The sequence below is a fragment of the Mastomys coucha genome, unplaced genomic scaffold (assembly GCF_008632895.1).
Source record: "Mastomys coucha isolate ucsf_1 unplaced genomic scaffold, UCSF_Mcou_1 pScaffold3, whole genome shotgun sequence".
NCBI lineage: Eukaryota > Metazoa > Chordata > Mammalia > Rodentia > Muridae > Mastomys > Mastomys coucha.
In genome coordinates this window covers 12,593,757-12,614,721 of record NW_022196909.1, presented here as the reverse complement: position 1 = coordinate 12,614,721, position 20,965 = coordinate 12,593,757, and the positions used below count along the sequence as shown (strand labels likewise).

The window sequence follows — 20,965 nt, the reverse complement described above, 5'->3', positions numbered from 1 at the left end:
ACTGTTAAAACAGTAGACTGTAGACTCCAAGCTTAATGAGATGTGAGGGAAGTGAATGTTGACAGACAAAGCAAAATGAAGAGCACATTTGAAATGGATCATGTAAGTTCTGAGGTTTCCCCAAGGCTTACATTGGAGGAACCTTTTGGGTTTTGTTTTTGTTTTTTTAATTTACTTACTATTTATTTCTTTTTTATTGGCTATTTTATTTATCTACATTTCAAATGTTATCCCCTTTCCCAGTTTCCCCTTCACATATCCTATCCCATCCCCCTCTCCCTTTCGCCTCTATGAGAGAGCTCCCCCACCCACTCACCCAGTCTCGCCTCACTGCTCTAGCATTCCCCTATGCTGGGGCACTGAATCTTCACAGGACCAAGGGCCTCCCCTCCCACTGATGCCAGATAAGGCCATCCTCGGCTGAACCTCTATTAATGTGAAGTACAGCTGCCAAGTCATAAAATTCACTCCATTAAAAGATTTTTAAATGTTATTTTTACTTTATGTATATGAGTGTTTTGCCTACATGTATGTGCATAAATGTATGATATGTCTGGTGCCAGCAGAGGCCGGAAGAAGGCATCAGATCCCTTGGAACTGGAGTTACAGACTGTTGTGAGCCACAATACGGGTGCCGGGAACCAAACCCAGGTCCTCTGGAGAAGCGGCCACTGCTCTTAACTGATGAGCCATCTCTCCTGCCTTGTTTTTTACTCTAATTTTTACTAAGTTTTTTTTTTCAGACAGGGTTTTCTTCTGTAGTTCAGGGTGGCTTTAAATTCTCAATGCTATCTCAAATTCCAGATCCCATGACTCAAAGCATGTACCCACAGCTCTCAAATTCACCATTCTAAAGGGTGGATTTCAGGTGTTCTAAGTTCTTTGAGTTGGCCAATTATCATTTAATTCCAGATGTTTTAATATAGTAGCATTTATGTGTTTGTGTATATGTGGGCACATGTATGTATGTGTTCATGTGGAAGTCAGAGGCTAATGTCAGGAATCTTTCTCATTCTCTGCTTTTTTTATTTTATTTTTCCTGAAGTAGGAGTCTGCCAGTTTGGCTAGTCTACTTAACCAGCTTGTCCTAGGATACAGTCTCTTATCTCGTGTGTGCCAGGGCACATCATCCACAGACTCCTTAAACATTTTTTGCACACATCCCATTAACTAATCCACGTTTAGCTATACCACATTTGTAATGAGTCTGTTCATAAACTGATAGACATTAAAGTTGTTGTTACTTTTTGACTGTTAGTAAATAACGCTGCTATGAACATTTCTGCTGCTTATGATTTAATTTTCCTTGAGTATCTAAACAGAAGTAGAATTGCTGGTGACAGAGTAGCCATGGTTAACACTTGCCCCATTTCACTGTCCTGCCAGCAATATCTTGTGTAAAACTTGCACAAGCAAGTAATACGTGAATTTGCATGATCAATGTTAATGCGGTGTTTCACAGAAACATGGGATGTTAGTTTCTTTCCTCTAACTGTAGAATGTGTCATCATTAAGAAACTGTATTAGTCGGACGGTGGTGGCGCACACCTTTAATCCCAGGACTTGGGAGGCAGAGGCAGGTGGATTCTGAGTTCGAGGCCAGCCTGGTCTACAGAGTGAGTTCTAGGACAGCCAGGGCTACACAGAGAAACCCTGTCTTGAAAAACAAAAAGAAAAAAAGAAAAGAAAGAAACTGTATTAGTAAAACTCTTATCTGTCAAGCAGACCAGGCGAAAGTTTATAATCCTGGCTGGGTATGGTGTAGCACTTGGGAGACTGAAGCAAGGGAAGCTGGAGATAAAGGTCAGCCTGGGCCACACAGTGAAACTCTTCGAGAGAAGGAAGATTGATGGGGGCATTGGTTTGGCATGCACACTGTCCTGCGTGGTACTTAAAATGTTCAGTGTCCTCCGTGTTGCTTTGTAAGTAGCAGGCATTGGGTTTTATCCAATGAAGCCGTAGCCCTAAAACCAACATTTTCTTGTCCTAGTGCTTGGCTGTCTGGCTACGAAGACCCTGTGGTGTCCCGAATTAATATGAGAATACAAGATCTCACAGGACTGGATGTTTCCACAGCCGAGGAATTACAGGTAAGCGGCCAGTGTCTTAAGTTTTTCCCACGTCTCCACGAGGCCCTTTAGATTTCCTGGTACTAAACAGGCAGTGCTGACTTGTATAGTCCCTGAGGACGGATGCAAGAGACCCTGTAAGCCAAAGCATGCAAAGAACATAGTAATTAACTGCAGACATTGGAAATGGAAGGTTGGTTGGTTGGTTGGTTGGTTGGTTGATTTGGTTTTGATTTTTCAACATAAGGTTTCTCTGTGTGGCGCTGGCTGTCCTAAACCCAAATTTGTAGACCAGGCTGGCCTTAAACTTAGAGTTCTACCTGCGTCTGTTTCCCGAGTGCTGGCTTTAGAGGTGTGCACCACCTCCACCTAGCTTAAACATGGTTTTGATATCTTTTTCTACCCCGGTCTAGTTTAGCCTACTTTTGCAACCTTCTAGAATTGCTACATTTCTACTTCCTGGAGGATTCAAGTGTTTGTACAATGTAACAAAGTACACTGTGTACCACTTTAGGAAGGCTTTACCACCCAGCCTCTGCATTGTCTTCTGATTGCTCAGCGTTTGTGATGGAGGGCAAGAGTTAAAGGCAGCATCATTCTCACTTTATACTGTGTTCTCAGTTACAGCTGTGACGTGGACTTAGACTAAATGCATCTCCCATTGCCTCCTCTGCCCCATCACTGGGCACCATGGTAACTGTCTGACGCTATTAGGAACCACAGCAGGAATGATACATTGGTGTGGACTTTTCCCCTTTAACCTTAAGTGGTAAAAATTATGTGTAAAGGAAAATGTGTTTTTGTTAAGTGCATTCATTGGGTTAGAGAGACGGCTGCATCGTTAACAGCATAACTGCTCTCCCAGGGGACCCAAGTTCAGTTTTCACCATCCACATGGTAACTGACACCTTCTGTTCCATTTCCAGAGGATCTAGTACCCCCTTCTTGCCCCAACAGGTTTCAGCACACACACTAGATGCACACACAAACATACAGTCATGAAGGGTCACACACGTACAAACTAAAAAAAAATTTATAGTTTACTTAACTATATAAGAGGTCTAGCTGGGTGGTGGTGGCACATGCCTTTAATCCCAGCACTTGGGAGGCAGAGGCAGGCGGATTTCTGAGTTCGAGGCCAGCCTGGTCTACAGAGTGAGTTACAGGTCAGCCAGGGCTACACAGAGAAACCCTGTCTCGAAAAAAACAAACAAACAAAAAGTGGTCTAAATGGGGGAATCTTAAGAATTTTTTGAGTATTAATCTTTTTTCCCTTTTTTTAGTACTAGGGTTGAACTCAGAACCTCAGCCATGCTGTGGAAACTGCATCCTTAAGTGGTATAATGTTAGTTGTTCTTAGTCATGCTTTTTTTTTTTCCTTTCCTTCAGGTAGCAAATTACGGAGTTGGAGGACAGTATGAACCCCACTTTGACTTTGCAAGGGTAAGTGAAAGAGTGAGTAAACTCACTTAGGTTAGGGAACTCCATGTTTAAAGAAAAAGTCTCCATGACACTTGTTTAAGACAGACAGGCTTGATTGGGCGTGGCTGCGGCGGGAGCAGCCTAATGAGGTTTCCCAGTGAGCGATGAAGCCTGACTTTTCAGCTACAGAAGGAAACATGGAAAGCTGCGGGGCTGTGGGCAGTACATAGAAATTCACTGAGCAGTAATGGGTTATCTGGCCGCAGCGGGGGCAGGAGTGTGCACTCTCTAGGGGAGGCTGAAAGACAAGGAGCCTGTGAGAGAGCAGGGGGAGGTGAGCATGCGAAGCCCAGAAGTCAGGGCCCTGCAGAGGCCAGATGGAAGAGGAACTTGAGAAGGTGTGGTCAGGAGGAGGACCTTTGTGGATTCTGTCTTAGTATAAAATGCATTGCCTGATTGACAGTTGTGACAGAAGGTCCAAAAAAGCCTTCTCAGTAGAAAACAACACCCCCCCCCCCAAAAAAAAAGGCATTTAAGACATATGTTGTTCAATGTATTAGTAAAACTCTTATCAGCCAAGTATCTGTTGTTCAATACATTGTTGAGCCTGGAAGAGCATAGAGGTTATTCCCCACAGGCACACTGAAGCCCGGACAGTTGTCAGCTGGGAATGAGGCAGAAACACACACTGCTGTCAGCACCTAGAGCTCCGGGTACCAGCTCTGAGAGAGGATTGGCCTCTAGTCGGAGTACAGCCTCAGTGGGGAAAGGTGGCTTGACAGGAGCTGTTCTTGGGAGTTTTAAAGCACAGGCCTGGCCTCATGACAGAGGTTAAAGCTGCTCACTGTGGCAGTGCTCCTCAGTATGACAAAGCAAGCTTCACTCTCCCTGCAGATTTAAAAAAAAAAAAGTCAGTGTCTAAGGAAGGCTCAGAAGACCGCAGCAGCAACAGACAGACACAGGCCTTGGGTTGCTTGTGTGCCGTGTGTGGCCCTTAAAAAATATATAGTGACAAAAATGACGGTCTTGGCATATTTGAAAAATGAGCAAAGGGAAGTTCTAAATAGGAGAAAAATGTTCACATTTAAAATTTAAAGGATATAGAAGGTTTTGTTTTGGGTTTTTTTTTTTGTTGTTGTTGCTGTTGTTTTAAAGATGAAAGACAAGTGAAGTAAATTGAGCAATAGATGAGAAATACAAGAACTCAGTTGAGAATGAGAGACACACTGGAGTCCAGGAGCTGAGAGAACATGAGACTCTATTAAATTGTGTCGTTATTAAATCTCACTTAACCAGCTCTTAACCACAAACACTGAAGCTTCTCATACAGTGCTGTGAGATTCACAAAGTCCCCACCTGTCCTTCAGAGTCGATGCAGATGTCCCTGAGCGACTCTGCTGCCTTTACCTTAGACCCTGATGGCCTTTTTCCGTGGAAACTTGCAAAAGCTACATTTTTTTTTTTTGTCTCTGCTCCACTTAATTTCTGATACTGAATTCAAGGTTTTTGATGATATCTGGTTAAAGCCCCGTTACAAAACTAAAACATTATCTTAGCTTTGAGATAACCATTGATTCCTAGTAAGTGGCAAATAAGAGTACGGGGCACTTCCGTGAACCTCTCCCCCCACGCTCCCACGCCCCCATGCCCCCGTGCCCCCGTTGATGTCCGTGTAGCTAGCACAGCCCCAGTCAGGAGTGCGCCATTGGTGCGGTCACAGCGCTCACTGTGATGTCACCAGTTCTGCTTACTTGTCATATGGCTCTGCACCTCTGGTGCAGGTGACCTTGTGTAATCCTGTGGTGCTCAGGGCATGTCACTGTCACAGGCTCCCTGCAGTGGTTGGTCCTACACACACCCTTCCTTCCTGCAAACACTTACACAGGAGAACACACTATTATCCAATCAGAAAACAGATGTAGAGTTTGTGTTCTCTGGTCATTTTGCAGGTATATGGGTTGAATCAAGCACTTGAGAGGCTAGTGGGGCACAGCACATTGGTGGGCACAGGCAGCATTCCGGGTGTGTTCCTCCACTTACTATTGCTGTGCCCCTGAATTTTATACCATTCATATACTGAATTGTATACCATTATATTCAGTGGTTGTTTTTGTTTGCTTTGTTTTTGGTTTTTTGAATAAAACTTATCTCCCTTTTTGTTTTATCCACAGAAAGATGAGCCGGATGCCTTTAGAGAGCTTGGGACAGGAAATAGAATTGCCACGTGGCTGTTCTATGTAAGTAACATCTAAATGCTTGCTTTGAGATTTGGTAGCAGCACTCACTTATTCTGGCATGCTTTATGAAGTCGGTGTGGTGTCGCTCCTGTTTAGTATGCTAAGGCCATACAGAAGCAAGCCTCCACTGTCATCAGCCCCGCCCTCTGCTACCTACCTACCTCTCACAGTTTCTACCCTTGTAGATGAGCGATGTGTCTGCTGGAGGTGCTACTGTTTTTCCTGAAGTGGGAGCCAGTGTTTGGCCCAAAAAAGTGAGTATGCTTTGTTATGGGGCTTGGTTTTGTTGGGTCTTTTTCTCCTGAGTTAGTGCACTGTTCAGGCAGTGAACTACGTTTTCAAACAACACCCATCCCCAAGTAAAGGTTAGGTCAACTTTATGGTATTAACTTCCATATGATCAAGAAAGCATTTGAAAGCGATAGACTCACAGAACTAGAGAACGGCATATGTACTATAGACGGAACAGGAAAGCATAAATACGGCGCAAAGTGGAAACCGGGTGCTTCACTGAGTGATGACGTTGGCCTGTTCTCCACAGGGTACTGCTGTCTTCTGGTATAATCTGTTTGCCAGCGGAGAAGGAGATTACAGCACACGGCATGCAGCCTGTCCAGTGCTAGTTGGAAACAAATGGGGTAAATATGAATAGTTCCTGTATTCTCAGAAAAATGAGTCATTTCACTTTGAAACTGTTAGAACCTGTAGCTTAAAACAAAAGGCTTTCTCCCGTGGATCTGCCAGTACAGATTTACATTGCGTGAGGTTCAGCCAAGCCAGTCTCTGATCTCAATATAAATTTACGTCCCATAGATGAGCATCTTGGTGAGATTGTTTTTGCAGGTACGTGCTCCTTCTCCAGTTGATTTTCCAAGAAGCATTAGTTGGAAAGTTAGTATTTTCCCCTTGAAAGGCTTCAGTCTGAGACTGTGTCCTAGTGGGTAAGTCAGAATACGGCTCAGTGCAGACTACTGACCAAGACAGAAAGACAGAGAGGAGAGAGAGAGGAGCCTTCCGAAGCCTGAGGTTGATTGTGTTTCCTCGGCACACAACAGTTTCTTCCAAAGGCCTGTTAAGTTCCAGAGTAGATTTGGTTAAGGCGCCTGGCTTTAGTAAAAAATGTAAGAGGCCCTCCTTTTCAGACTATGCAGGTATAGGGTTGCCCCATTAACAACTAAAATTGAGAAAGAAACACGTTTAATATATATAACCCAGTGTATGCATTTTAGTGTATCGGTGCCACATTTCAGATGCTCACAATCTGTGTGTGTCTAGTGGTTATCACATGACCACTGCAAGGAGGCCTGTTCAGACAGGTCTTACAATCCCCTCACTGATTACGATACTTGCAGAATGTTGGACCGCATTGAGCACAGCAGACAGGGAAAACAGATTTAGAGATTCTGCTCCATTGTATGCATGGGCAACAAGAGGTCTAGTCGTGAGCAGCAGCAAAAGGTTTTGACTCAAAAATAGAAGAAAAATTGGACAATTGATGACTAAAGACTTGGTACCAGAGAGGTGATGATAACAAGTGTAGGAACCTCGGTCAGCTATTTTAGTCAAGTCAAGGAATGTGAGGATAGCCTGGTCTATGTACTGACTTCCAGGATAGCCATGGCTGCATAGAGAAACTTTGTCTGGAAAACCAAACCATATGGATCCAAGACAACAGTATGAATGTGTGATAGCAGAGATGCTATCACAAAGAGGAGCTGTCTTGCGTTACTGCCCTTGGGTTTGGAGGTAGGACCTGGAAGAGGTGAACACGCTCTGCTCCATCCAGGCTGTCTCTTAATACCTCCTGTAGTGCGTTTTAAGCCTCATTAGGTGTACGTGCATGAATCTGGTGTTTCCAACACTGTCTAGTTTATGCAGCATCTGCCTTGGTCTGATTTTAATCATAAACTTTCTGTCTGTGTTGAAACTGCCATAGACAAGCTTTTGGATCAGAAGAAAATTCTTTTTTTCCCTCCCACAGTATCCAACAAATGGCTCCATGAACGTGGACAAGAATTTCGAAGGCCGTGCACCCTGTCAGAATTGGAATGACAGCCAGGCTTTCCTTGGCTCCTGTTGTCCTCTAACGCGCCAGGCACAATTGCTGATTACACTTTCAGAAGTTTACAGCTCACTAACACTCCATGATTAATTCGGTCATCAACCTCATCCCCTTGTTTCATCTATGGACAATCACTTATTTTGTGGATTTTTTTTTAAATTAACACTCAATCACCACATTATGTAAGACTTACAGTTCAGTTATCACAGGATACAGTACATTTAAAATGAGGAACTTAATTCTGTTGTTTAAAAGAGCTTTTCGGTTAGTTTTTTTTTTTTTTTTTTTTTTTTAAAAAAAGCATCCAGTAGTAGATTTCACCACATCTCAGGAGCTGGTGGGCCAGGTGAGGCTGTGCGCGGCATGCAGATGCCTGTGCACTGCTCTGCGCTGTCTGAGGACTCGTACCTAACAAGGTCCAGTCAGGTCCTAGGGTTGCCCCTCCATCTACTATAACACATGCATAGTTCCTATTATTTAAAGAAACTCTCACCGGGCAGTGGTGGCACATGCCTTTAATCCCAACACTTGGGAGGCAGAGGCAGGTGGATTTCCAAGTTCAAGGCCAGCCTGGTCTACAGAGTGAGTTCCAGGACAGCCAGGGCTACACAGAGAAACCCTGTCTCAAAAAACCAAAAAAAGAAAAAAAGAAAGAAAAGAAAGAAACTCTTTTTATCAAGTCCCCCTCGTCACCGCTGGTGAATTCAGCCAGTTTGAGAAAATTACTTTGTTCAAAAAGTCCTGCAGAACTGGCCTCACACTAACTGCTTAGACTTAGACGTTTTTCAGTGACTGATGGCGTCCAGACAGTTCCAAGTACCAATCCCCTGCCGAGTCTTCCAGCTGCAGCAAGTGGTGATGTTGGCGTTCTGATTAAATTCTGTGCCTTAGGAGACTGGGAGTTAGACAATGGACAGGTCCTTAGAAGGAGGAAGTTGATTTTTAAAAAGAAAAAATGTTTTATAAGAAGCCAAAATGTTTGTGTTTTTCCATTCTGAAATGTGTTATGATAACAATGACCTATTTATGATCTTAAATTTTTTTTAAAAAAAAGTCTCTGTGTGGTATTTTCATGTTTAATTGAGTGCTGCTCATGGGCCAGTTCTCATTTCCTTTTTTACTACATAGTACTTAGATTTCATATTCATGGTTAGACATCCAGCCAACCAAAACATGCCTCCTTGGGACATAGCTTCGGGGAGTTTGTTCCAAGATGGTGACCCTTTGGTATGAGTCTGCGCAGTAAAGACCCTTGCAGTTTCTCTTGTTCAGAGGCAGGGTTGCAGAACTGAGACTCTGCACTCGATGACTATGAAGGAATTCTTTACACAGGGCTCTGGCTCATTTTAATTCTCTGGGAAATAGATATTAAAATGAGCTGTGTCCATCACAAGATTTTAGCAAAAAATATCAAAGATTAAGCTCAGCACTTTAAACTGATTTTACAGCCATACTGTGTTAAAAAAAAAAAAAAAAAAAAAAAAAAAAACAGGCTGGAAATGGTGGCCTATATCTTTGTTCCCAGCACTTAGGGGGCAGCAACAGAAGAATCTCTCTGAGTTCAAAGGCAGTCTGGCCTACATAGTGAGTTCTAGGTCAGCCAGGGGTACATAGAGAGATCCCATCTTGAAAACAAGCAAAACAAATTCTTTTAGGCTAGTTTTATAGCTCAGACAGAGCAACGGTGTGAGTCCTTGGGTTCTATTCCCACTACCAAAACCCTGTATTCTAGCTAACATGAAAGCAACAGATTTTACAAGTAAAATGGGGATTCCAAGGTGTTAGCAAGTAGCTTATAAGTTAGGAAGGTAACATGTGCATCAGCCTGCCTCTGCTTCTGAGTACCGATGAGAAAGCAGGGACTTTGTTGAAACCAGCAATGGCCTATAAACCTGGGAGGAGCTACTCCACCTCTGGTCCTTTAAGGAGGTCAGCAGTGTTAACCCAGGGTCCTATCAGGATAATGAAGTTGCCTAGATTGTGTGAGGTCTGTTATGGAAAAGCTTCTCCAAACTTGATTTCCTATCAAAAGCTAACGTCTGTTTCTGGGTCTGAAATGAAGGCAGAGGTAGAATGTTCGTACTGGCGCTCATAACAGGATTATTTGCAGTCACCATAAAGAGGAAGCAACCTAAGTTCAGAAACAGGTGAGTGGAGAAATGGTGGCGTGTGCATTAGAAAAATATCCACAGCCAATCCAACCCGCTCAGCGTGGAGGAACCACCCACTTACTCGAGATCCCTAGAGGAGCCGATGGTGCGGGGTGGGGATGAGGCGCTTGGAGTTAGTATTTGATGGGTATGCTGCACAGCAGTGTAGTATGTTTAATGTGATCTAAATAGACTCTTTGATTTTAGGTTTACTTCACATGTACAAATGGTTTTTTGGGGTTTTTTTTGTTTTTTTGTTTTTTTTTGCATGCATGTATGTGTACTGCATGCAAGTTTGGAGCCCTTGGGAATCATGAGCAGACATCAGATCCTCTGGACCCAGTGAGAGTCAGTTGGCAACCATTAAGTAGGTACTGGGAATTGAACTCTGGTCCTCTGAAAGAGCAGCAAAAGTCAAGCCAACTCTCCAGCCCCTAAATATACATAAAAATAAATATAGTTGAGCATGCCCAAGGTTCCGGGTTCAACCTTCCGTCTTCTCCAAAAAAAAAAGAAAGAAAGAAAGAAAAAAAAAGTACTAAAGTATCACAATTTTAAGTCTGACAACTTAAACAATTATATTACATTCTAATTCGTTTTATAAGCCCTCCAAATTGAAAGCAAGGGAATCTGTACATCCATGTTTGTGATTGTAGCGCATTAGTCCTCTTGGCCAAAGGTAGAAACAGCCCATATTTATCTATAATTGAGTGGATGGGTGAAAGTAAAAAAAAAAAAAAAAAAAAAAAAAAAAAAAAAAAAAAAAAAAAAAGATGATTTTAAAAATCTGAAATCAAAGAACTCAAAAGAATTGACATTGAAAATTAGCAGAATCTCAAAACAAAACTAAGGGATGAGAACGTCTCCAAGACAAACAACAACAAAAACTTAGGTAAGCCAGGCACGGTGTTGTACTTCTTTAATCCCAACACTCAGAAGGCAGAGACGGACAGATGGCAGACTTTGAAGCCAGACTGCTCTACATAGTTCAGGCCAGCCCCCAGGGCTATATAACAAGACTCAAGACAACTTTTAAAAAGATTTTTAACACTCCATACTGTTTAGAAACAGATGCTGTGTATCTGAAAGAACCGCCAGCATGAATACAACTTGGAAGTTTACCAGATCTTAAAGAGAAGGAAATTTGGCCATGTAAGTGAACTCCATGACTTAGAAAAGAGAAAATTAGATTAGTAGAAGACATTGGCGACAACACCCATAGAAAAGGAATATACTTCCTCAAGAAAAGAATATATGGGCTGGAGAGATGGCTCAGTGGTTAAAAGCACTGATTGTTCTTCCAGAGGTCCTGAGTTCAGTTCCCAGCAACCACATGGTGGCTCACAACCATCTGTAATGGGGTCTGATGCCCTTCTCTGCTGTGCATGAAGACAACAACAGAATACTCATACACAAAATAAATCTTTTTTTAAAAGGGAAGAGAAAGAAAGAAAGAAAAAGAAAGAATGTGGGCTTGGGTGCTCAGGACTGGAGTTTTGAAGCCTCAGAACTCCACATAAATGCTAGCCCTCCTGGAAGATGGAGCTGGACTCCCCAAACAATCCAGCAGTCAGAAAATTGCTGAGTGCCAGGCCCCTGTCGTAACATAGAGCAGTCTGGGTTGACTCCTAATACCAGTTTCTGCCCTCCACACACATAGACCTGGGCATCTACACTGTCACACACATGTAACTTCATACATACAACACATAAATAAGAGGATCTATAGCCACTCAGACATCAAATAGACAAATCTATCAATATACAGCAAATCAGAGCATTGTAAATCCTTTTCCCAAGGAATCTACTGGGAGTCAAGCTCTGACCTCCAGACTACAAATGATGGAATACCATGACTGTGGGATATCTCAGTATTCATAGGTGTTGCAGTGAATCTCCAGCCCCGATAAGCCTGTGCAAAAGCATACAACTCAGTTACAATATTTATAATATGCACGCCTTAGGGCTGATTTACCACTACTATTCTCCAACTATGAGGTCCTTGTACTTGCAACTTCTCTGGGCCATGTGGTTCTGCTCCATCTTCTCTCCACCTCTTCCTCCATCTTTCTTCCTCCTTCCCTCTCTTTACCCTACTCTCTAACGTCTCCATTCCCACCTTTCCCTTCCACTGTCCAATCACAGGCTCTAGCCTCTATTTGACCAGTTAAAATGGGGAGAAGGTTCACATGAGATCACCTGAGTATGTCTTCCCCTCTTAGGAAGCAGAATTAACATCAGAATACAAACACTATTGCAACCCACAACACATAGGGATTAGTATTTTGTGATTTTTTTTTTTCAGAATGTTTTTCATCAAGCAATTCAGGCCAACCTACACTCTTAAGCCCCTCTCCCCCAGGGCTGGGATGCTGGGCCTGCTCAGCTAATTACATTGACATAATAACATTAGCTGGGCTCAGCTAATGTTTACTGGTGTGTCCTAGTAGCCTGTTAAAGAATATCGGACACCCACAGTTAGTGGAGTAGGAATGCCCTAGGAGAAAGTTGTTAGAAGTCAAACCTACCTTACAAAACTAGAACATGGCAGAATTTCATTTTATAATCGAGAGAAGTGAAACAGTTGGAGCCACTGAGAATCTGTGCATGATTTCATATGTTCAAGGTTCTAGAACAAGCATACATATAACGAGAAAAAATAGGGAGAGAGGAGGAGTAGAGACCTGATATCTATGGGATCAACTTTTCTTCAGCTAGCAATGGGAACATTTCTAAGTTGTGCGATCTAGGGGCAGTTTGCACATACTGGAGAACTGGAGGTGAGAGGATCAGAAATTCAAGGTTGTCCTGCTACATCATTAGTTCAAGACTAGCCTGGAATACAAGAGACCCTGTGCCCCCAAAACAAATGTCCGGTGATTTTTTTTTCCGAGACAGGGTTTCTCTGTGTAGCCCTGGCTGTCCTGGAACTCACTCTGTAGACCAGGCTGGCCTCGAACTCAGAAATCCACCTGCCTCTGCCTCCCAAGTGCTGGGACCAAAGGTGTGCACCACCACTGCCTGACCCAGTGAAATTGTTTTAAGTGGTGACTACAATCCTATGACCAAGTCATTGGATTAAAACTAAATGTGTAACAATTCTATAAAATACACACTTCAAGTAAGTTGGATGATATGAAGTATATGCCTCAAAGCCACCTTTTAAAAGCTAGAAAAATAACTGAAATAAATGAAACATAAACTGGGCCAACCACAGAGAAATTTAAAGAAGCCAAAAACACGTATTTTTACAAATGATAAACCTCCAGCTAAGCAAATTGCCAATATCTTTATGTCAAATTGGGAAGATTATGAAGTTAACAAATTTCAAAATTGCTAAAATCTCAAAAACTCTGAATATCCCCACTATTGAATAAAAAATTAAATACTTTTAAAAATGTTACCAAAAAGCAATACAGGGTTCTAGATGACTTCATTAAACTCTACCACACATAAAGAATACCACCAACCCTATACAGATGGCTTTAGAAGCTCCAAAATCCCCAACATACTTTAAGAAACATCCCTGTTCTCTAAGCAGACTAAGGAAGTCTAGGGAAGAAATTGTCAGTATCCCTCATGAACATAAATACAGAATTACTCTTAAATCTAACCAACTATAATATACCGAGTTTTCAACAAGTATATCAAATCTGGGGCCAGTGAGATGGCTCTGTCACTAAAGGCACTTGTGGCTAAGCCTGACCACCAGAGTTCGGTCCCAGGAGCTCACAGAGTGGGAGAGACTCCCACAGAATGTACTCTGACTTCATACACATGCTGTGGCAAACACACATGCAACCTCTCACAAGAATAGATGTAATTTAAAAAAAAAAAATTACAGGGGCTGGCGAGATGGCTCAGCAGGTAAGAGTAAGACTACTCTTCTAAAGGTCCTGAGTTCAAATCCCAGCCACCACATATTGGCTCACAACCACCCGTAATGAGATCAGACACCCTCTTCTGGTGTGTCTGAAGATAGCTACAGTGTTCTTATGTATAATAATAAATAAAATCTTTTTTAAAAATTACAAAGTCTTGTTCATCTCAAGAACCTAAGATTGGTTTAAAGATCCAAATTCCACCCAAGTAATTTACCGTATTAGCAAGTTAATGGAGGGGGGAAAAATACACACTCATTTCAGGAGCTGCAGAGAATGCATATGACAAATGTCAGTCTTGCTGATGATTTTCTTCTAAGTGAGCCAAGTGTGATGACACATGCTTATGGTCCTTGGCTCCAACTTCAAGGCCAGCTTGTATAGCAAGTTTCAAGCCAGTCAGACCTTGCCTCAAATAAAACATAAATTTCCTCAACTTGATGAGTGGCTTTTTGGAAATCTCGCTCTGTTTCACTTACTGGATATCGCTTTCAGTACAGCAACAGCTTTCCTCGAGGGTGTTTAGCGTTGTGTCGGAGGTCAGTAAGAGGAGAAGAGGTGTACACACCCAAAAGGATGCATCTGTCCTCATAGCTGGCATGAGCATGTTTGTAAAACATCCCAGAGGAATCTACAGAGCTCTCACAGTGGAGCTTAGCAAATGTGCGACACACTCTACATACAGAAATGACTGACAAGTTTTAAGCACAATGTGCGATGGTCTCAAAAATGTAAATTGAATTTTGTCAACACAAATGAGAGCTTTATGTTTAAAAAATACGACTGCTGACAAGTGTTAGAGAGGTGTGCATAAATAAGGAAGGGCCATTCTGAGGTAAGAAAATGCCCTATGTCCTGGTGGGCAGTATTGACATCTGTCAAGAACAATTTATAGTGCACTGAGAATATGTGCATTTCTGTGTAAATTGTCAGCAAGGTTTGATGTGTGAGAGAGACAGAGAGAGAGAGAGAGACAGAGAGAGAGACAGAGAGAAAGGACAACTAGGCAGTTTAAAACTTAAAATTATCAGAAACAGCTAGGCATGCCTTTAATTCCAACACTGGAGGCAGAGCCAGGTGGATCTCTGAGTTCGAGGCCTGGTTTCATCTACAGATTGAGTTCAGAACAGCCAGAGCTATGTAGTAAGATCTCATCTTAAAAAAGGGGGGGGGGGGGTGCTGGAGAAATGGCTCATCTGGTAAGAGCACTGACTGCTCTTCCAAAGGTGCTGAGTTCAGATCCCAGCAACCACATGGTGGCTCACAACCACCCGCAATGAAATCTGATGCCCTCTTCTGGTGTGTCTGAAGACAGCTACAGTGTACTTACATATAATAAATAAATAAATAAATCTTTTAAAAAAATCAAACAAATAAAAATATTGGGGGCTGGGTGGTGGTGGCGCACACCTTTAATCCCAGCACTTGGGAGGCAGAGGCAGGTGGATTTCTGAGTTCGAGGCCAGCCTGGTCTACAGAGTGAGTTCCAGGACAGCCAGGGCTACATAGAGAAACCCTGTCTTGGAAAAATAATAATAATAATAATAATGGAAACAAGTATTGCTTGTCCCGTGATTGTAATGATGGTTAAAATATTAAATATTTTAAATATTTTTGCTAATAAAATCCATATTAAACATGTTATTGATAGGAAAAAGTATCTGACATTTGTGTCAAAGAAGACAAAACAGAAATCCTACAAATGAATTAAAATCTCAAAATGACCAAGGCTGGCCTTAAACTTGCTTTGTGGTGAGGGTGGGCCCTGAACTCCTGATCCTGACTGTATCTCCCAAGCGCTGGGATTACATTTCTGAACTCCTGCCCAGTGGGAATGAGCGCTCCCTAATCAAACAAGCAGAACATGCCGTAAGTTCCTGGCAAGTATCACATTAGATTGTGAAGCCAATTCTGAAATATTCTACTTAGTACCAGAAATAGGGTTGGGACTCACGTCAGCACTCCTTGGAATGGTTCTGGGGTTTGGTTTGATTTTATCCCAGGCACTGAGGGTTAAATCCAGGACCTCAAACATGGTAAAGATACTCAGCCACATTCTGGTCCTCAAAATGGTTATGGAAGAGATCACAAATATATATATATATATATATATATATATATATATATATATATATATATACATACACACACATATATATGTTTATATACATACATATATATGTATACACACATATATGTGTATATATTTATGTATTTATATATATGCACACATATGTATATATACATGTATATACAAATATATATATACATATATAAAATGTGTGTGTGTATATATATATATATATATATATATATGTATATTTACAGTACAGGAACAATTCCAAGGGCTCATTCTGCCCTCTCCAATTCCTTTCCAAATATGTTGTAGGAGCTGGCCTGGATTTCTGCGCACTGACACCCCTAGGGGCAATGATTTGTGGAAGGCTTTTGATCTTTTGAGAAGCCTCGTGGTGGTGGCATCTCCGTCTTCCAGGGCTTCTGTAGTCAGCTTGTGACATAGACCTTTGGAGCATAAATACCAAGTGACAGTAATGGCTGGCTGAACATTTTACTTGCTATGCAGTACCCAAGCTCAACAGGGCCATAGGTCTTGTGATCTTATCAGGGACATTGTTGCTGTTGTTGTTTTTGTTGTTGTTGTTTTTGTTGTTGTTGTTGTTGTTTTATTTTATGTTCTTAGGCAGGTTCTTATGGATTCTAGGCTGTCCGTGAACTCGTTTGTGGAGGATAGTTCGTGATTCTCTGACCACTACCTCCCAGCGCTGAGATTACAGATGTTTGCTACTGTGCCTGCTTCTGAGGTGCTCATATCTAGTGCATGCCGGGCAGATGCTCTTAACAGGTAAGCTACATCCCCCAGTCTAAGACCTAATCTTGTAAAAAACATTTTTGATTTAAAAAAATTTTTCGTCTAATTTTTGTGTCCTGTGTGTATGTGTTTTTAAGAGGTGGAGGTGAGACTTGTGCCTGTGAGTGCAATTCCTAAGGTAGCCAGAAGAGGGCATCAGATCCGTGGAGCTGGAGTTACTGATGATTGTGAGTTGCCCTAAGTAGGTGCTAGGAACTGAATTCTGGTCCTCTTGAAGAGTAACAGGTGCTCTTAACTGTTGATCCATCTCCCTGGCTCCCTAATAACTTTTAATGAAATTATCATCATCATCATCATCATCATCATCATCATCATCATCATCATCATCATCATTATTATATTTTGCCCAAAGTGTTATACGAAGTTAGCACTCTTGGTCAAAAAAAGTGAGAATAACTAAAAAGATATTACTTTCTCTTTATTTGTGTATCGTGTGACAGGGTATATATGGAAAAAATTGAGCTACATGCCGTATAAAAGTAACTGTAGGGGAGATAGCTGCATCACACACATCAGCTGAGGGACAGACCCGTCTGTAGCCCTATGCTGAGGAAACAAGGACAAGACAACCCCCTGTGATTACTGGACAGACAGTCTTCCCATCTGGACAGACAGTCTTCCCAAACTGGTCCTGTCCAGGTCGGGCGGTTGACTGTCTCAAAACCTAAGGTGAGAAAATAGAGGGAGACCTTCAACCTCTGACCTTCTGACCTTCTAACCTTCCCATGTGTCTGACCTTCTGACCTTCTAACCTTCCCATGTGACGCCTGAGAGGCAGAGATGCTGGCTGCTATGAAATGGATGAGATTCAGAATGTCGACAGGCAATGGGAACCATCAGGGAAAGGTGGGAAGTTAATGCTCAGGAGCTTGCAGTAAAAGAGAAGAAAACGGGAGAAAAGCAAAGAAGCTCACCATGGACTTGGGGGAAGAATGGAAGTGAACCCAATAGGGAGCGCGTTCGCCTGGGCGTAAGTGAGTGTGCGCATTTCAGAGTAGAGGCAGACGGACAGAAACCCACGGATGCTCTGGGGGCAGGGCCCTGTAGCTGGAGAGAAGCGAAAGGTCAGTTCCCAAACGGTTAAAAAAAACAACCCCCTCCAGTGAGGTGACTGATAATTTGAGGAGAGTCACCACCGCAGGGGGTCACCTTTCTTTAAGCTCACCCTTGGTGGTGGTGGGGGATGGGAATGGGGAATCTTGATAGTTAACTTTAAATACAAATACCAGATACTCTCCCCCACCCCGCCCCCCATCACAGCCCACTGCCTGCTAAGGGGTTCTGTGCATTATCTATCTTTCTAACTGGAGCCAGGAAGTGGCTCTTTTCAGTTTCCTCACTTAAGCCCTCGGCAAACGCGGGCCTAGCTTTCCTTCCGATGCTCTTCCGTGTAGACTTACAGTCTATCCAAAGACGCACACTTCCTGCAGGGCCTCCCCTGGGTTAGTCCCTTGCTACAGCCTCTCCTGGAATTTCACCCACACTGTGTCTAGTGCCCGCTGACACAAAGCTCTGAGGTTAAATAAAATAAGCAAAGTTACAGAACAAAGCCCACCAGTCAAATGTCTTCTCACAGTCTCCACCCCCGGGGGCCCCTTGTCAAATCTCATTATGCAGGGAGAGGGAGAGCCTTGCTGGACTGTAGTGTTCTGAATACACAAATACAACACATGTACACGTGGGTAGCATACTTGGCTCTGGAAAACTGTTGTAGGATTGGGACCTTGAGCCTGGGGTTACAGACGCATCGTACCCTGCAGAAATCCAGTTTACATGAAGCTGACAGACAAATCAGCATGGTCTCGAACATGCTACATGGAGCTAACAAGGTGTGCATTGAGGGAGGAGGGTACAATCTTTTAAAACTATTAGGCAGTCTCATTTCTATTATAAACCTAAAAATTTTTTAGAGTTATGAGGTTGGACAGATAAAACCATTGTCAACGTGCCTGCCAGACCTCAGCTGGATTCCCAGGATACACATAAAAGAAGTCAGGCATGGTGGTGATGCATGTGTGTAATCCCAGAGCCTAGAGACAGAGACAGGTGTCTCCTGAGCTTGCTGGCCAGCTGGCCTAGCTTAATTGGCAAGTTCCATGCCAGTAACAGACTGCACTATTTAAAAAAAAAAAAGTATGTGATTTTAATTTGCAACTTTAAAAAAATAATAAAGTTTCAAATCAATAAATAAATGCAGTCGAGTGCACACTTTTACACTTTTAATTTCAGCTCTCAGGAGGGCAAAGGCAAATGGATTTCTGTGAGACGGAGGCCAGCATGGTCTACATAGTGAGTTCGTGCTGACCACGACTGTACAGAGAGACCCTGTAAATATATAAATAAAATTAAAAAGGTAGATGGTGCCTGAGGAAGGACGGCTAAGGATATCCTCCGCCTTCTACACACACGAGCTGACACAAAGACACATATAAAGACACAGGCGCCCTGACTGAGTCACTCTTCTGTTGCTGGAGAAGACACCAGGACCAAGGCAACTCTTAGAAAACTGAGCATTCAAGGGTTTGCTTACAGTTTCAGAGCTGGAATGCATAGTGGTCCACAGGCAATGGTGCTGGGGAAGTAGCTGAGAGCTTTGTATCCTGACCCATGACTGTGTGTGCAAAAGGGAGAAAGACACAGAGAGAGGGACAGAGAAGAGAGACTGGAGCTCAGGGCCTACCCTTAGTTGCACCTGTCGCGGGGAAATATTTAAAAAAGAACCACCAAGTTCCCGTGCTCCATCCAGCTACTCTCTGCCCACCAAACTCTCCAGTGGGGCTAGAGCTCCTGAGTTCCCTTTGCTGCCACACCAGTCCCACACAATGACCATCTACCCCGAGGTCAGCTGCCACAACACCCAGCAACCTGGTAGAAACAAAACTCTGGAAGCTTCTAATTAACAAGTCAGATTTACATACATATCGATAAATTCTCAACTCACAAGATACCCACACAATAATTTCAGGGCCAATTGATAATGGTACAAGCTGCCCACCTAGACTAGACAAGTTATCCCAATTATTCTATCCTTTATGATATCATATCTACCTGTGGCTATTTAAAGCCACGCTGGTTCAGATTCTTCTGCCTGTCTGTCCTCCATCTTGCTTTTCCTCCCTCTCTCCCTGAGTCGCTCACACTGTCCCTGCAACTTTTCAAGCTGCCTCCCTTTTCCCTGTCTAATCACAGGCCTCCTGCTGCACTAATATTTTAATGTAATTGGACAGGGAAAATCCTGCCACAGCAGCAAGCCACACCTCCTAATCCTTCTAATTCTTTCAAACAGTTCCATTCCTTGACGACTAAATATTCAAATATATGAGCCCATGGGGACCACTCTTATTCAAACCACCACGTATGTACATGTACGCACACACAGACACCCACACATACATGCACACGCACACACATGCATCATGTCACATTTGTGTTCTAACTGCTGTGCTGTCACCCATCACTCCCTAACTCCAGAAACCAACTCTTTCTAGCACACACAGTGGCTGCTGAAGGGGTCTCCACCCCTCAGTGGGCAGAAACCGTAGAGAAAAAGCACCCAGGAAGCAATGAGCTCCAAAATCTGCACATAAGAGTATGCCCCCTACTGGTAGAGCAAAGACCTTCACGAACTGGCCATCACCTGCCTCGTAACCCATTTGAAAGTTTTCTTCAAGAGTTCAAGACAAGGCCTGCATGGGTGCTTCAGAACGGATGACCTGATGGTGTGACATGGTCCCGCCCCTGGAGTAGAGCCTGCTCTGGCCAGTGGGCTCCACCAGTATTAATGGTTGCTGTAGGCTTGTTTGTATAATAATGTACATATTTTCATGTTCCTCCTTTGGGGAATGCTCTCTCTGCCAGGATTAATGACTCCATGATCATTAGAAGCGGCACAGAATCTGGAAAACTAAAATGTGTCTATGTTCCTCAGTGAAATGCTACACACTGTGACCTTCTGGACAGCAGCCCTTAGGGCTGTGGGAAAGAACTCTGAAAACAGGAGTTCAAAAATTATAATTTTTCAACTATGCAAAATATAAGGCTGCAATATGAGTTATATGAGGGGCTTCGTGGACCTAGGAGAACAGAGGCAGCTGCACTGTGAGCCAGGAAGATACGAAAGAAGGAGATAAAGAGATTTAGGGAGTGGTGATCTCAGAGTGAGATCCTACCCAGCTAAATTTACTGTTTTACAAAGGCAGGCAAGCCAGGCGGTGGTGGCGCATACCTTTAATCCCAGCACTTGGGAGGCAGAGG

The 20,965-nt window shown here is 43.0% G+C and overlaps 1 protein-coding gene across 2 annotated transcripts in view; it reads left to right on the top strand.

Annotated features, from left to right (window-relative positions):
- P4ha1 (prolyl 4-hydroxylase subunit alpha 1) overlaps window positions 1-8,844 on the top strand; it is a 46,986-nt gene extending 38,142 nt beyond the window's left edge. For both annotated transcript variants that reach the window (XM_031346553.1, XM_031346554.1), the window contains exons 10-15: window positions 1,991-2,090; window positions 3,459-3,512; window positions 5,663-5,728; window positions 5,914-5,982; window positions 6,270-6,366; window positions 7,710-8,844. In XM_031346553.1, coding sequence (XP_031202413.1) covers window positions 1,991-2,090; window positions 3,459-3,512; window positions 5,663-5,728; window positions 5,914-5,982; window positions 6,270-6,366; window positions 7,710-7,780 — 457 coding nt within the window. In that variant the 3' untranslated portion in view covers window positions 7,781-8,844. The remainder of the gene's footprint in view (window positions 1-1,990; window positions 2,091-3,458; window positions 3,513-5,662; window positions 5,729-5,913; window positions 5,983-6,269; window positions 6,367-7,709) is intronic.
- Window positions 8,845-20,965: the final 12,121 nt, after the last annotated feature.